The sequence below is a fragment of the Poecilia reticulata genome, chromosome 8, assembly GCF_904066995.2.
Source record: "Poecilia reticulata chromosome 8, P_reticulata-male-v2, whole genome shotgun sequence".
In the NCBI taxonomy this organism is placed as follows: Eukaryota; Metazoa; Chordata; class Actinopteri; order Cyprinodontiformes; family Poeciliidae; genus Poecilia; species Poecilia reticulata.
Window position 1 is genome coordinate 926,363 of NC_088837.1, and position 18,013 is coordinate 944,375.

The following is an 18,013-nucleotide window of genomic DNA, read 5'->3' on the forward strand; positions in this document are numbered from 1 at the left end:
AAGAAATGTTTTGGATTATGTTCAGGATCAAAGTGTAGATTGAGTTCAGGTTAGTTTTAGGTTTAGGCAACATAAATGAATATCTTCAGACAGCATGTCTGAAGATATGCTGTCTTCAGACATGCCGAAGACCTTAAATATTCTATTGGTCTTTAATAGAATAGTTTAGCTGTTCTCTTCAAGACCTTCTGTAACATATTTACTAACATCCTGCAGACTGATGGACCTTTTGGGGGCCGAAGCCTGGTCCTAGTGTGATGGGCCCCTTTCTTGGGGTCAGAAAGGAAAATGTGATGACTCCCAGAAGGCGGAGTGTCTGAAAGTACAATTTCAAGGCATTAAATTCTTAAATGTCTTTTAAGTTATATTTGTCTTAAAAGTTATTATTGCTTTTTTAAGACAACTGCAGGTAACATAGTCACTTTATTGTGCTGTAAAATGGCACTATCTGCCTGGAAAATACATACTAGCCCTTTAAAATGGAGGATATGGGCAGATATAAAACTGTAATTATTCTAAAATACTCTGATTCGTTGTAAATTTATTATTATTCTCCCTTCCATGTGAACTAGTGTAAGGCTGGTTCTTCATACATACAGGTCCTTCTAACAAATTTTGCATATAGTGATAAAGTTCATTATTTTTCATAATGTAATGATAAAAATTAAACTGTCATATATTTTTAATTCATTGCACACCAACTGAAATATTTCAGGTCTTTTATTGTTTTAATACTGATGATTTTGGCATACAGCTCATGAAAACCCAAAATCCCTGTCTCAAAAAATTGGCATATTTCATCCGACCAATAAAAGAAAAGTGTTTTCTTTTATTGGTTGACCAAAAAAGTCAACCTTCAAATAGTTATGTTCAGTTATGTACTCAATACTTGGTCAGGAATCCTTTTGCAACCTTCAAGGCGGCATGGAGGCAATCAGCCTGTGGCTCTGCTGAGGTGTTATGGAGCCCAGGATGCTTCGATAGCCTTAAGCTCGTCCAGAGTTTTGGGTCTTGCATCTCTCAACTTTCTCTTCACAATATCCCACATATTCTCTATGGGGTTCAGGTCAGGAAAGTTGGCAGAAAAATTGAGCACAGTAATACCATGGTCAGTGGTTTTGGCACTGTGAGCAGGTGCCAGGTTGTGCTAAAAAATGAAATCTTCATCTCCATAAAGCTTTTCAGCAGATGGAAACATGAATTGCTCCAAAACCTCCTGATAGCTGCTGCATTGACCCTGCCCTTGATGAAACACAGTGGACCAACACCAGCAGCTGACATGGCTCCCCAGACCATCACTGACTGTGGGTACTTAACACTGGACTTCTGGCATTTTGGCATTTCCTTCTCCCCAGTCTTCCTCCAGACTCTGGCACCTTGATTTCTGAATGACATGCAAAATTTGCTTCCATCCGAAAAAAGTAATTTGGACCACTGAGCAACAGTCCAGTGCAGCTTCTCTGTAGTCCAGGCCAAAAGCTTCTGCCGCTGTTTCTGGTTCAACAGTGGCTTGACCTTTGACCTGCGGAATGCAGCACCTGTAGCCCATTTCCTGCACACGCCTGTGCACGGTGGCTCTGGGTGTTTCTACTCCAGACTCAGTCCACTGCTTCCCCCAAGGTCTGGAATCGGTCCTTCTCCACAATCTTCCTCAGGATCCAGTCACTTCTTCTCATTGTGCAGCGTTTCCTGCCACACTTTTTCCTTCCCACTGAGGTGCCTTGATACCTCACTCTGGGAACAGCCTATTTGTTCAGAAATGTCTTTCTGTGTCTCACCTCTTGCTTGACGGCGTCAATGATGACCTTCTGGACAGCAGTCAGGTCAGCAGCCTTACCCATGATTGCAGTTTTGAGTAATGAACCAGGCTGGAAGTTTTTAAAAGCCTCAGGAATCTTTTGCAGGAGTTTAGAGTTACTTTGTTGATTCAGATGATCAGGTTAATTACTCGTTCAGAGAACCTTTTCATGATATGCTAATTTTTTGAGACGGGGATTTTGGGTTTTCATGAGCTGTATGCCAAAATCATCAATATTAAAACAATAAAAGACCTGAAATATTTCAGTTGGTGTGCAATGAATCTAAAATATATGACAGTTAAATTTTTATCATTACATTATGGAAAATATTGAACTTTATCACAATATGCAAAATTTTTGAGAAGGACCTGTATTGCTCATCAGTGTGTGTGTAGTCAGATTCATCTCCTCTTGTATTAACTCAGTGAACTAGTTAAATGCCCCCTGCAGCTCAGCCGCTGTTCCACATTTCACTTCTCCAGGAGACACGGTGCCTCTGCAGAGGCCTGCAGCCGTCCTGGCTCGTCTTTACACTAACTGTGCAAACATTGGGAAAACAACACTGATTTAACACATGTACATTTATTTAAGATTTCATTTTCTTACAGAAGCATAAATTGTTATAGAAAAAAAGTCAAGTTTCAGCACCTAAAACTATAGAAACATGCTGTAAAACATGGATATCTTCTCATGCTCCACTAGAAGTATAAGCCTGCTAATACCGTCTGCTCTGTGTACACATGATCACTAAGGCCAGCGCTAATGAAAAGATGGAGTTTCATACAAAGTGAGTTGTAAGTGAGAGCCACCTCTGATCTGTTGCATTGTGTAAGTACAGAGCGAGCCTCTCGGAGCCTCCGCTCCGTCTTAATTACTTTATTTTCACACAAGTTATTCAGTCTGCAGCTTAATGAGGACCAGAGATCTGTGTGTGAAATAACACTCATAACTGATCTGTTATTTGTTCTGTTGCTTCACGTCTAGACATGATCACCACAGAACAGATTAGAATAGAACATTTTATTGGTCAACAAAGGGAAATGATTAAACTGCATTGATGTATGGGTAAGGGACTGTCTGTAAAAAGTGTTTGCCTAGGAGTCAAAATTTGTAAATTTAAGTCAGTGAATATGCATAAATGTAATATTTGTTCTATGTTCTTCAACTAATATACAGGTGAAATCAGAATTGAGAGATCCAAATTTAAGGTATTAAATTATGTAGTAAAATTTCTTTTAAGTCATATTTTATTTATATATATATATATATATATATATATATATATGTGTGTGTGTGTGTGCGTGAATACACACACACAGTGGTATCGCTGTGTGCAGTGAATCTCAACAGTATGTCGTTAACTTTATATAAAACATTACATAATAAAACACATAATGTGCTATTGTCTTCCTGAATTCATTTTTAAAAAATACTATAAAAAGCTGAAGGTAACAGGTGTTTGATTGTGTTATAGAATGGCAAAATATATAATGTTGCCCTTTAATGCATGAGCATCCTGACGTTGGGTTGATCTCTCCAGTGTTCCATAACTTCAGGGTTGAAGAGTTGTATTTCTAAATCTCTGATCTTTACTTGTTTTGTTGGAGCGTTGTAACTTGTATTCATAACTTATAAATTTGTGTTCTCACAGATAAATCTTCTGATTTCACATGCATGCTTGAGTGCAGATGTTGCGTTTTTCATGTTTATTGACTGTGAACATACACTGAGCTCACACTGCAGGTGACTCGATCTCTGCTGTTATCGGGCCGTCTGAGTTCTGCTGTTGCCATGGTGTTGTCACTGTGCTGAAGGTTTTTAAGGTGGTTGTGGGGAAAAGTTAGCAATGCCTTCAGGAGCATTAGGAAAAACTAAGTTTTAAGCATTTTCCATCCATCCATCCATCCATCCATTTTCTTCCGCTTATCCGGGGTCGGGTCGCGGGGGCAGCAGCTTCAGAAGGGAGGCCCAGACTTCCCTCTCCCCAGCCACTTCTTCCAGCTCCTCCGGGGGAATCCCAAGGCGTTCCCAGGCCAGCCGAGAGACGTAATCCCTCCAGCGTGTCCTGGGTCTTCCCCGAGGCCTCCTCCCAGTGGGACGTGCCCGGAACACCTCACCAGGGAGGCGTCCCGGAGGCATCCTTACCAGATGCCCGAGCCACCTCAACTGGCTCCTCTCGACGTGGAGGAGCAGCGGCTCTACTCTGAGTCCCTCCCGGATGACCGAGCTTCTCACCCTATCTCTAAGGGAGAGCCCAGCCACCCTGCGGAGGAAACCCATTTCGGCCGCTTGTACCAGTGATCTCGTTCTTTCGGTCATGACCCAAAGCTCATGACCATAGATGAGGGTGGGAACGTAGCTCGACCGGTAAATCGAGAGCTTCGCTTTTTGGCTCAGCTCTCTCTTCACCACGACGGACCGGTACAGCGCCCGCTTCACAGTAGATGCTGCCCCAATCCGCCTGTCGATCTCCCGTTCCCTTCTTCCCTCATTCGTGAACAAGATCCCCAGATACTTAAACTCCTCCACTTGAGGCAGGACAACACCCCTGACCCGGAGAAGGCACTCTACCCTTTTCCGGCTTAAGACCATGGCCTCGGATTTGGAGGCACTGAGCCTCATCCCGGCCGCTTCACACTCGGCTGCGAACCGCTCCAGTGAGAGCTGCAGATCACGTTCCGATGAAGCCAACAGGACCACATCATCCGCAAAAAGCAGAGATGCGATCCTAAGGCCACCAAAACTGATCCCCTCAACACCTCGGCTGCGCCTAGAAATTCTGTCCATAAAAGTAATGAAGAGAATCGGTGACAAAGGGCAGCCTTGGCAGAGTCCAACTCCCACCGGAAACGAGCCCGACTTACTGCCGGCAATGCGGACCAGACTCTGACACCGGTCATACAGGGACCTGACAGCCCGTATCAAAGGGCCCGGTACCCCATACTCCCGGAGTACCCCCCACAGGGCTCCCCGAGGGACACGGTCGAACGCCTTCTCCAAGTCCACAAAACACATGTAGACTGGTTGGGCAAACTCCCATGCACCCTCCAGGACCCCGCTGAGGGTCCTGGATGCATTTTCCTTTTCAGTATTTTTTTAAATGATATATTTCCCAGCCCAGTGTGACAAACTTTTGGATCTACAAGTTTTTTCTTAACATTACCCTGGTAAACTTTGACCTTTGGTGGGGGCAGGGGGAGATGCACTGGTGGTGTTTGATTAAGTGTGTCAACATAAAATCAAAGTCTTTGATCGGTTGTTATTTTTAAGTATTAATTGTATCATGTTGTTGTTTGGGCTATAGTAAAACCAAACGTGTGTTTGCAGAATGTTGGTGCAGTCAACTTCTTTTGTAACTATGAAGACAGCAGAGGAAACTACTTGGTGGACGTAGACGGCAACCGCATGCTGGACATCTACACTCAGATCTCCTCCATTCCGATTGGTTAGTAACCCAAGATCCAGTTCAATCATCGGATCCAAAAAATACAAATAAAATAAACTCAGCAATACTTGATTTTTATTTAGGTCAGACAACTGGACCCCTGGACTTACATGTCCATCTCTTTACTTAGTACGTTTATGTACTTAACTTACACAAGTTGTATTTTTATTCCCACCAAAAAAAATATATTTTTTTTCATTTTACTTTGAAATGTCCTATAAATGTCACCACATTCATCCACGTTTGAAAAAGGTTTTTGGTTCTAAAGCACAAATCCAGACTGCTGCCTCTGTAAAACCACAAATGCTGCTCGGCTGCTCTCAGATCTGCAGCATTTCTGAAATCCTTTCTCAAAGTCGCGGCCTAAGGGTTTCTGAGACAGAAGGCATTTGTTGTTGCCTCCAGCTCCTTCCTAATTAATGCAGGATTTCAACAGGCCTGACGGTTTGAGCTGGTTACTGTTTTTACTGAACTTACTGGTGTGATTAAGATTCCTCTATTTCTAAAACCTGGGATTATGCAGATTAGAGGATTTATCCACCTAAACCTTCTGTTAAAATGTTCAGCACTAATGTGTATTTTCACACCAAGCAAACATGTCCCATCCCAACCAAGCATTAGACTTATCTCAGACATTGAGTCTAGGGCTGAAACAGTTAATCCGATTTATCCCGAAAGTAGTAAAAATAAAAATGAATACCAATTATTTTATCATATTGTCAAAAGTCAATAAAATAACTGATAACAAAAAATGTGTTAGTTGTAGCCCTAATTATGTCATTCTGATTCTCTTAAGAATTGTTTCTTTTCAGTAAAAAAAAAAAAAAAAAGTTTTTAGAAAGGAAAAATACCAACAAGTGGTGAAGTGATGCCACTGTCATCACTTTATCTTAGCAGCAGGTTGTTTTCTCTACAGCTGAGAGGAACTTTTAATAAGTGCACTGTATTATTTTTCTTATGCTGGACGTCTCTCATTCTTCTTCTTATTATTATTATTTGCTTTTATATATTCTATCCTTCTGTGTATCTGCATGGTTCTGTTAGCCTGTTGCTTTCCTGCTGCACCTGAAGTTCCCCAATAAGACAGATTTCTATTCTAACTAATGAATTGGTAGCTGACTGCTCCCTGCTGGTCACAGCTGGAACAGCACCAGCATTTATATAAGCCAGCTGCATCAGTTTATGTAAGGATCAGACTCACGGCTTTGTTACATTAACACACTAGAGTTTGTGGTGCAGATACACACACAAGCACATCTTCCTCACAGATAGTCTCTATCCAGATCAGGGCTTTTACGGATTACACATAATAAAAACATCCTAATGTTTACCAGGTTCATCATAACTACAATCTAACCACAAGTTTGTAGAAAAGATCAACAGATTCCAAAAGACCATTACTGAAATAAACCAGAATAGAAAAGGTTATGCTATGGAAAAACTAAATACACCCTCAAACAAGGACCTGCTTAGAGAATTTATAATAAGAATTATTAACATTATAGAAAACGTATAATAAAATTATATGGAGTATTATGAAATTCTGTTCTGTCTTCAGGTTACAACCATCCTGCTCTGCTCAAGCTGATGACCAATCCCAACAATCTGGTAGGTCCACGCACGCGCGCGCGCACACACACACACACACACACACACACATTGCTCCAGTCAGCAGGAAGCTTCTGGGTATGCAGAAATGAAGAACGAATACCGATACCAAAAAAGTCTTCACAGTTATCAAAAAACTAGGGTAGGGGTGCTGTGGTGGCGCAGGGGCAAAGCACAACTCATGCACTGAGGCCTTAGTCCTCATGCCGGTGGTCGCAGGTTCGATTCCCGGCCTGGCGACATTTGCTGCATGTCTTCCCCCTCTCTCATAATCCTCTTTCCTTTCAAACTACTTTCAAATAAAGGCCACTAGAGCCAACAAAAAGAAACTTGGGCAAATTTTAGATCAAATTAAATTTTTTTTTAGAAATAACAATTGATCTTTTCCTTATGCTGTTACAATGGAAACACAAACACTTGCCAAGCAAAGTTGTTATTCTAAAGTTGACAATGCCAAAGGAATATGTTGTCTCTGCAAAAACAGTCCCAGATGCTGCCCTGCAGACACTGATTGTTTTCACTCCCCAAACAAACTGCAATCATCTGACTGAGCAGTATAAGGAATTATTGTGAAGTGGAAGGAAAATGATTCATATGTGGCATATTAAGGCCTAGAAAAAGGCTAGACTTTTCCACTTTTGACGCACAGAAAGTTTTTTTTTTTTTTTTTACAAAGTTGAATTTTCATGTTTATGTGAATTTATAGATCTTGGTAGCACTTTATGTATATGAGGCAGCATCATTCGCTTAGCCAGGAGAACGCAACAGAAACCTAAAACTATTTTATAAATAGCCGTATAAGTACTTCATAAATACTAGCATTACAATTATAAAAACAGCCTAGATGCATAATCCTTGATCAAATCCAGTAAACTTCATGAATTAAAAAGATGTTCCAAACCAACAGTCAGACTGAACTGTACTAGAAACACTCCATGTCCCAAGATGCAGCTTGATGGTCAGTAAAATGTGAAACCTTTGTGGTACTCGGGGTGGAGTCAGGACTGATTCTGCAGCTGTTATTAACTTTTCCGAATAAGAACAGGAGATGATGATGATACAGATACAAAGACAATTGGTTCTAAACTGTTTCAGTGAAGTGATGTTATACAGTTGTATTTAAAACTTTGTGTGTTTCTCTGACTTAGTTTCTTCTTCTTTTTTTTGTTTTCCAGAGCACATTCGTGAACCGACCTGCGCTGGGAATCCTGCCGCCTGAGAATTTTCCAGATAAAATCACTGAAAGTCTTCTCTCAGTTAGTAACACACACAGACACACACAGATTCTTTAACAGTTGTACATGTGTTCTAGATCCCAGTAGTTAGCAGGAGAGAAGATGATCCCACTGAACCTGGCTGCTCCTCTCTCCCTCAGATCGCTCCCAGTGGAATGACTCGCGTTCAGACCATGGCCTGTGGCTCGTGCTCCAACGAGAACGCCTTCAAGTCCATATTCATCTGGTACAGGGTAAGTGTTTGTGTCCACCCAGAGTGGTGTTAGTCAGCAGAACGTCCACACTGTCACGGTAAACAGATGAAAAGCAGCTGGAAGGAGGCATCAACCTTCAGGCAGGAACCGTCAGAACCAGGCTCTACAACTAAAACCAAGTTTCCATGACAATAAAGGAATTGTAACTCTAAACTGTAATCTCAGATGGTTCAAATTCAAATGTGAATTTGCAGTGTGAACCACACAAATGGTTCACACTGCAATTAAGTAACCCAATTCTGATTTTTATTTTTTTTTTGACGTAATGCGACCTGTATCCGATCTTTTCATGGCAGTGTGAACAGCACAGGTCGGATTCTTTTTTAAATGTGACCCATATCCGACACGTATCCGATTCAAATGCGACCTAACGTCCAGGTCGCATTCATCCGAACTGAACGTCACTGATTCTCAACAAATCCTCACTATTCTGCGTCCTGACACGCGCAAGCGGGAAGAAAAACAACAACCATGACGGACTATATCAGGATTAAGTTGTTAATATGCTGCTCCGGCCGGACAACAACTTCGAATATGTAAGCTAAGCTCCACCCTTAGCAACCATGTTTACTTCCGCAAACACTGAGCACTTCTTTTTATGGCGGTTGGCAGAACACTGAGAATGCTGATGCTATTGCGCCCTCTAGTGCGCATGCGGGACACTTTCAGGTCGTTTGCCTGTTCACACTGCAGAACGCATACAGGTCGCATTTACTGGCAGTGTAAACAGCCCTGGCAAAAAAATCTGAATTGAACGCACCCTCAGAGACCTTCTATCAGTCCTTCGTAACCTTGCTGTGTAAAATCAAGAACTTACTTTGATTTGGAAATCAGCCTCTGTTTTTCCGTCATTAAATGGTTGTGATTTATTCTTTAAAATGTTTTTGAGTCTCTTGTGAGTCACCAAGTTAAGGAATTTTTCTCTCTCGATATTATCATCTCGTCCAGTCAGGCTTCAGAACAATCTGTTGCTTGGGTTACAGTTTATCTCAGGAAGAGGACATAATGTCTTAAATATGATCATTTGTGTTCTGACCTGGTCACAGTTCATACAGGATACTTGACATCTTCTTTTAACTGTTTATTTTTTAATCTCAATGAGTTTTAATGCTGTTAAAATAAAGGATAGATGAAAAAATAAGCACATTTATATTTAAAGATTTTCAGTGGAGTAGCTCCACTTTATTAACTTAACATACTTTATGCTTAAGATTTATTTTATTTTCCTTAATGACATGTTTATGACTTAAGCTAAAACCAAACTCTATTTGAATTGGAGTGTTTTTAGGGCTGGTTGATTCTCTGTGATCCTCATCAGTAACATGTTCACATCAAAGCGTAACAGTCAGTGATGATGATCTTCCTGTAGAGTCCTGAGTCTCTGTTTGCTTCGCTTCAGAACAAGGAGCGGGGTCACAACACGCCGTCTGAGGAGGAGCTGACCTCCTGCATGACAAACCAGGTCAGCCTGCCGACCGCCATCGGCCCGCCTGCCAGCTTAGAGCTCAATGTGTAGAAACAACTCGACCCCCCGTCGTTTTCTTCTTTCACGTTTTGGTTTGTGTCCCTCAGGCCCCAGGATGTCCAGACCTCAGCATTTTGTCTTTTATGGGAGGTTTTCATGGCAGAACATTGGGTTTGTTACACACTTCCTGTTTGTGTCTAGTGTTATTACCAGAGTTGGGAAGTAACTAAGTACATTTACTCAATTATATTTACTTGAGTAACTTTCTTGAAAAAATGTACTTTCAAATGTACTTAGGATTTTTACTACGTTGTTCTTTTTGCTTTTACTTGAGTAATTTTATTATGAAGTATCTCTACTCTTACTTGAGTCAAATTTCTGGATTTTTTTTACCCACTGAATGAAGAACAAACATGTTTTAACTAAAATTCACCAGACACACACACCCCTGCAGTTTATGTTCAAGTTTCATAAGTTTTTTTTATTGAAAGAAACTGATTTGGAATTTTTTTTTTCCCCTGATAGTCTTATTTTTTATTACTTATATAAATTATTGTCATTGTCATTCTGATACCAAAATCTTATTATACTTATGTTTTATTTAAACCAAGATTTTGGTATCTTTTAGTAAATATAAATAGTTTTATGTTTCAGTCTGATGATGTAATTTTTAAATATTAAATGATTGATAATTTGATCAGTTCAGTAGACTTTTTACCAAATACTCTTATACTCAAGCAATTTCCTGATCGGATACTTTTTTCTTTTACTTGAGTAAAAATATGTTAAAGTAGTTTTACTCTTACTTGAGTAAATTTTTTGGGTTCGCTGCCCACCTCTGGTTGTTACAGAAAAACAAATTGCATTTAAACAAAATCCAAACAATATCCATCTGTCCGTCCGTCAGTCAGTTAGTTAGTTCCCTGGCCAGCCGAGAGACATAGTCCCTCCAGCGTGTCCTGGGTCTTCCCCGTGGTCTCCTCCTGGTGGGACGTGCCCGAAACACCTCACCAGGGAGGCGTCCAGGAGGCATCCTGACCAGATGCCCAAGCCACCTCAACTGGCTCCTCTCGACGTGGAGGAGCAGCGGCTCTACTCTGAGTCCCTCCCGGATGACCGAGCTTCTCACCATATCTCTAAGGGAGAGCCCAGCCACCCTGCGGAGGAAACCCATTTCGGCCGCTTGTATCCGGGACCTCATTCTTTCGGTCATGGCCCAAAGCTCATGACCATAGATGAGGGTGGGAACGTAGCTCGACCGGGGAATCGAGAGCTTCGCTTTTTGACTCAGCTTTTTCTTCACCACGACGGACCGGTACAGCGCCCGCTTCACGGCAGACGCTGTGCCAATCCGCCTGTCGATCTCCCGCTCCTTTCCTCCCTCATTCGTGAACAAGATCCCCAGATACTTAAACTCCTCCACTTGAGGCATGGCGACCCCCCCTGACCCAGAGAAGGCACTCTACCCTTTTCCGGCTCAAGACCATGGCCTCGGATTTGGAGGCACTGATTCCAATCCCAGCCGCTTCACACTAAGCTGCGAACCGCTCCAGTGAGAGCTGCAGATCACGGCTTTTAAAAATGTAAACAATAACACTTTAGAATTCATACACATCTGAACAAAACTGTACAGTGCGATCTGTGTATAGATCCATGTTGTGTGTCTGTATTTGTGCTGTCAGCTGTCGGTGTGTGTGGCGTCGCTGCCTCTGGGTCAGAACATGGAGTTTCAGGGACCTGATTACCTGCAAAAATCAGATTTTCTTTAAACAAAATATAAATGTCTAAAAGATTAAATGCCTCCAGAGGAATTAACACTTCCAATATGTGTATGAAAATAATATTGACAGGAGTTTTCTGAAGCAGCATTTTCTAAGCTTTCATTCACAGCAGGAAGATTTCTTAGAGGTTATTAATTCAGTCCCAAATTGGTTTTCTGTATAGAGACTGTGAATGCTAATCATGGCTAATATCCATGTATGTATTCATATTTTGCTCCTTTTCAAGGCTGTTTGGCAACAACACACTCCAAAGTGATTCACAAGTTGGATATGCCGTCGTTTGATTGGCCAGTTGCTCCATTTCCCAGACTCAAGTATCCGCTGGAGGAGTTCAGTCAAGAGAACGCTCAGGAAGAGGCCCGCTGTCTGGAGGAGGTGGGCTGACTGTGTGTGTGTGTGTGTGGGGGGGACGGGGGGGTGCGTGTGTGTGTGCGTGGGCGTGCATGTGCGCGTGCACACACCCATGTATAGCACAGGCTGAAGTCTCATCTCTTATTCATGATAACTGGTAATAATATGCAGTGGCTGTTGAAGACCATTTTCATATAAACTTCATTTTGGTGTGAAGCCTTTTTATTATTTAACCTTCATCAAATTTATTTTCCAAAATACTGTCAGTAAAAATGTAAAAAAAAGAAAATGGTAGGTGGGGTTTAAAGTGAGTTTATTACATTGATGCGTTTTGTTTATGTTTTGTTTTACAGTGAATGTCTGATGCCTTTTTCCATGAGCCTTTAACTATGAAATGACTGACTATTAATATCGAGGTGAAGGTTTAGCTCGTCTAGTAAAGAAGCAATTGTGTTTGTGTGTGTGTTTCTCTCTAGGTGGAGGACTTGATTGTAAAGTGGAGGCAGAAAGGGAAACCTGTTGCAGGAATCATTATTGAACCGATTCAGGCTGAAGGTGGAGATAACCACGCCTCCCCAGACTTCTTCAGAAACCTCCGCAACATTTCACGCAAGGTCAGCCGTCCTGCTGAGGCCTCACAGCCTCAGTTCTGCCTGAATGGGAGGGAAGAACGGCACAGTAAAGCAAGCAAGTGAAATCAGACCTATAGTGCTCTTAGTGGGACACTCAAAGAGGCTTTATATCAAATCAGATGGTGAGCTACTGGATGGTAGCCACAGCTTCCCCGGAGCAGACTGACAGAATAATAACTTTATTCCAAAATGGATTAAAATCTTTTTTTTTTCTTTACTTAAAAACTACATTGAACACATAATGACAACATATTTTATGCTTTTTTTTTTCTTTTACATTTTTCCAAATATTTAATAAATGGCCAAGAAGTGACATTTTCAGAGGTACCTGGGCTTCACCATGAAGCTCAGCTTCATTCAGTCACTGTCTCACATCTCAGCATTCCAATGTTTTGTTCCTCAGCATGGCTGTGCTTTTCACGTGGATGAGATCCAGACCGGCGGAGGATGCACGGGGAAGTTCTGGGCCCATGAGCACTGGGGCATGGACGACCCGGCAGAGATCGTCTCCTTCAGTAAGAAGCTGCTGACGGGAGGTTACTACCAGAAGGAAGAGCTGCAGGCCGATAAGGTGGGTCAGCGGCTGAAAGGTGGACTTTAAAGTCAGCTGGTGATTTCAGGTCCAGCTTGAGAACATCAACCACACACTGTATTATGCACTATATTTAACATTCATCATGTTGGATATGTGAAATAAATGTATTTAATAAATTCAAACCATACAATGTATATATATTATCTTATGTAGATCTGACAATGCAGTCAGTAAATAGAATGTGTATGTGAAATTTAGTCATTAAAATGGGAAGTTACATATTTAATTAAAAGACCAAATCATTTCATTGCTCTATTAAAGCTGTCGTTGTGCTGCAGCTACAGGAAGTTCATCAAATATTAAACTATGTGCATATACATTATTTTATGTATATGCATAAAATAATGCATATACATTTTAGGAAAAGAAATGGTAGATGTATTTTATTAATAGCATATTAATTTGGTGTAGTTAATACATACTTGTGTGTATGTTTCCCAAAAATGTATATATATATTTTTTTATGATGGCGTTTTTGGACTTGCAAACAAAAACACAAACATCTAAATAATATCATGTATATTAATGCAGTTTCTAAAGAGTCGCACTTTATGACACCATGTATGGAAAATAAGTGAGTTTATATGAAGAAGCTAGCTTTCTAAAATAATGAAAGATAAAATCACACTCGGACATTTTAAGTGATCAGAACCTTTCCCTCTGTGGGGTGATGGGGAAAATGTTCTGATGTTTGTAACTGATCAAATTAATATCACAACATGGTTCTGTCACTGTTCAGCATCTCTGAACAACACATGACGGCTTCCAGGATTTGATTTCCAGGTATTAGAACCAGAACCAGAACCAATCTGGTTCTTCCACCTCCACCACCCAGAAGCTCCTCCCATCATGTCTGCCTGTGCAGCAGCATCACTGGGTCAGAATGCTGAGCAGAAGTTTGGTTTACACTTTACAAACCTACTACAGCTTGCAGAGAATAATCCGGGTTTGTTGCTATTTGCCAGATTAGATCAGATCACATGCCAGGATAAAAACGTCTCATATTAATAATCTTATGCTTGTGGTGTTTGTTTTTCAGCCGTACCGTATTTTTAACACCTGGATGGGAGACCCGTCCAAGAACTTGTTCCTGGTTGAGGTTCTTAACGTAATCCGCAGAGAGAACCTCCTGGAGGAAGTGACCCGCTCTGGGAAGGCTCTGCTGAATGGCCTCTACGAGCTGCAGGTACTGCAGAACGCCGCTCACAGCAACGCCGCTCACAGCAACGCCGCTCACAGCAACACCGCTCACAGCAACGCCGCTCACAGCAACGCTGCCAACCTCTGGAACATCCCTTTGTTTCAGTCATTTCATGTTGTTAATGCTTTAGTATTACTTACACTTTAAGTGCAATAGATTACCTAGATAGAAGAACAAACATGCCTTGATATGAATGGTTGCCATTCATAGTTCTTTGAACTTTTCCACACGTTCCACATTAAAACCAGACATTTCAGTGTATTTTATTGGGATTTTTAATAAAGGGCCAGCACAAAATAGGCGGAGCTACAGAGAAATGATCCAGAGTTTTACATTTTCTCACAAATAAAAGTCTGAAAAGTGTGGCATTCATTTCTTGAACCACATTTTGCTGCGGTTACATATGCAGATCTTTTGGGATCTCTCTCTATAAGCTCAGAATCTTGGGGAAAAAAATCTAAAAATTTAAATGTATGTGAATATTTTAAGGTATTGTAAGCTTTACCTTTTAAAATTCAGAAAAATCTTCAAAGTGAATGATTTGAAGTATTAAAACATCCTAAGGAGCTGCAGTAGTTCAGATTGTTGGTATTTTTATAATGTGAATGTTTGTGATAACGAGCTAACCCTCCACCCCCCTCCAGGCTCAGTACCCCGGCCTGCTGAGCCGAGCTCGAGGACTGGGGACGTTCTGTGCCATTGATGTGCGGGACGCTGCCACGCGAGACAGACTGCTGTTGCAGGCCAGAGACAAAGGTACATTTTTCTTGAAATGGTTCCATAATGTTGGGAAAATGTATTTCTGGATTTAGTAGCAGATGTTGGTTGTGTCACTTCCTCTGTGATAGTGCTAAGCTTGTTTTGGTGTCATTCATAGGCTTAGATGATTATTAAGGTTTGACAAAACAAGACTTGGTGTCAGTTGAACAATTCATTCACTTGACCACCAGAGGGCTTCACACCTCCTGTAAACAGCCACATCAGGCCAGCACCACCATGCTGATCCCACAGGGGTTCAGTTTGGGTCGGTCCGTCTTCTCCTCCAGAGGTAGACTGATAAACCGCCATGTGTTGAACTTCTTGGAGGACAGTTTGGGTCTAAAACCTGGTGTTATATGATGCTAATACAGAATCTCCTCTTTCTTCATCCCACATCATCACACTGCCTCCACCAAAAGTAGCTTGGAAAAAAAAAAGTTTTTTTTTCATGGGCACAACCAACAAATTTAACTTTTCTACTAAACCAAATTTACATGCAAAGTTTAAAATAAAAAGTCAGAAAAAGTAAAGAATTTCAAACTGAAGCATGTTTTTATATCTATGTTGAAGCTGTGTAAAGGACAGGAGGCCACAGTAACAGTAACCGTGTTTGTCGCCAACAGGCATGCTCCTGGGAGGATGTGGGGACCAGTCCATCCGTTTCCGTCCTGCTCTCGTCTTTAAGGAGTACCACGTCCACATCTTCCTCAACATCTTTAACAACGTCCTGGCTCAGAACAAATAAAGGCCGCGCCTGAAGGAACCGAAGCGGAACCTACATAGGACAGATTTAGGGAATCTGGCTGTCGTGATAAGCACAGAGAACATGTTTCCTTCAAATTTTCTCTTTAAACATCTGGAACCTGTTGGGTTCATAACATTTAAAACTGCAATTTTCCTTAGATATTACAGATAACTACATTCTTTTACTCGTGAAGCCATGTAGACAGAGCCAGTAAGCCATGCAGAGTTTGGACCAGAGGATCCTTTTTCAGAATGAAGACTCTTCCCTAAAATAAATCGGCTAAGATATTCTTTATGTCATTCAGCTGGGTTCATGTTGGTCCACAGAGACTGATCAGGCTGTAAACAGACTGGATGAAGTCACAGCAGACCCCCAGCTGTTCCCCAGAAATACAAAGTAAACCACTCTGCTTATTGGCCACCTCAGCCAGGCGGTGTTGGTGAAGCACATGAACACGTTTTCCACCATGCAGCTGTTTCACATCCTTTTAGTTAGCATCCAGCTCTAACAGCTCAGAAACAAATTTGTCTCCCATTCACCGTTTACTCCATGACCGTTCTGTGTCGTCAGTTTTTGGGTTCTGGATCTGATCTTCACCTGGTCTAGAGAACAGTGTCCGTTCTACAGGAAGACGCTGCAGAATGTCTGCAAATATTGAATAAGGATGTGTGCGATGCTGTAACAGACTCCAAGCCCTAGATGTTAATGTAGCTGCATGATAATTAGACTGTCCCCATCCTAAGCATGAAAAACCAAAGTATTTAGTGTGCTAGAAGAAAGGCTGAATATGATCCTGAATGCAGAATCCTGACGGTGAAAAGCAAACCAGCAGCCTGCATGTGGTTTAACGCTATCCTGTCTGGGAATGACTCTGTTCAGCCTTGTAGACAAACCTGAATCCTGAAACACTGCGACAGTGTCTGAGGCTGCTTTGATATGCCCATGTTATTTAATTTATGTGTCCCTTGACCACTTTTTCCATTTAATATTTCTTACATCAAACTGTAAGAGTAAAACTGACTTCACATTTAATCAAGATGTCACAGATATTCTAATGATCCAACAGATTCAAACTTTTCTAAGCACATCAAAAGGCAGAGTTGCCTTGTTTAAAGATTCTCTACTTTGTTTTGATTACAATGGTTAATGGTGCAAGTTCAGTAAGAAAAGCTTCTTACTGTGGCTTATCTGCGCATAATCTACATGTGTCCAGAGAAATGTATGCTGGGTAATTCTTATATCAGCAGAAAAAGGTGAACATGTTCAGGTGTGATATCTGTAGCTTACATCTCCCCAAACAGCACCAGCCATGCAGTGACCGCTCCACTGCAGACGTTTGTTTTTCCTCTAGTGCCCACAAGAGGCATACTAGAGCAAGTTTCCCCAACTCAAACGTCCTTATTATAGAGTTCAGAGGAAATGTAGAGTTTTTCCTGAGGCAGATGGACACAGGGCACAGAGACAGCACAGCTCTGGTCCCTGCTGAGCTAAAACTGAGAATTTGGAGCAGACCCGTTTCACAGCCACCTGATGTTCTGTTGTGCCCCTGAATGTTTAATGAAGCGCGTGTTAGGAATGTGAACGGCTTCATTTAAAGTGTAGCTACAGTTAATTTTGTTACTACTGTTAAATTAGTATAATATCCAGTTACATACCATATGTTTATTGGTTTTATAACAGTCATCCATAAACTATATGCCAGTTAATGTAATGTCTTATATTTATTCCACAGGGTGAGTTTGGGTCAGGTTTTGCTAAGTGTGAGCAGGCTGATGTGCAGCATGGTGTTAGTGATGACAACAGTGCCTGTCTGTCTGTTGTCAGTCAGTATTACACAGAGTCCCTGTGATGACGTCCTTTTAAACAAGTCTAACTACTTGCACTGGTGATCTGAGATTTTGATGTAATTATTTTAGCTGGTTCTAATAACTGTTGTCTAAAACATTCTGTCCTTGTATTGTGACAAATAAATGCCATTTTAATTAACGCCGTGTTTCTTGATTATTATCAATGAAGTTACTTTAGGAAAACGGTTAAAAAGTTAAACATTTATCATCTCTATTATACATCAAGCATTTCTCACTTTTTAGAATTGTATCATTTCTAAGAAAACTCCTGAATTTTGCTCCAAGAAAAAGCAGAA

At 41.2% G+C, this 18,013-nt stretch overlaps 1 protein-coding gene across 1 annotated transcript in view; it reads left to right on the forward strand.

Moving 5' to 3' along the window:
• Positions 1–17,856, forward strand: part of abat (4-aminobutyrate aminotransferase) — a 31,554-nt gene extending 13,698 nt beyond the window's left edge. Inside the window, exons 7-18 of the mRNA XM_008415065.3 lie at positions 5,127–5,244; positions 6,803–6,852; positions 8,028–8,108; positions 8,228–8,320; positions 9,741–9,803; positions 9,914–9,977; positions 11,814–11,962; positions 12,415–12,552; positions 12,974–13,141; positions 14,205–14,351; positions 15,011–15,122; positions 15,749–17,856. Of these exons, the coding sequence (XP_008413287.1) occupies positions 5,127–5,244; positions 6,803–6,852; positions 8,028–8,108; positions 8,228–8,320; positions 9,741–9,803; positions 9,914–9,977; positions 11,814–11,962; positions 12,415–12,552; positions 12,974–13,141; positions 14,205–14,351; positions 15,011–15,122; positions 15,749–15,870 (1,305 nt within the window). The 3' untranslated portion in view covers positions 15,871–17,856. The remainder of the gene's footprint in view (positions 1–5,126; positions 5,245–6,802; positions 6,853–8,027; positions 8,109–8,227; positions 8,321–9,740; positions 9,804–9,913; positions 9,978–11,813; positions 11,963–12,414; positions 12,553–12,973; positions 13,142–14,204; positions 14,352–15,010; positions 15,123–15,748) is intronic.
• The last annotated feature ends 157 nt before the right edge of the window (positions 17,857–18,013 follow it).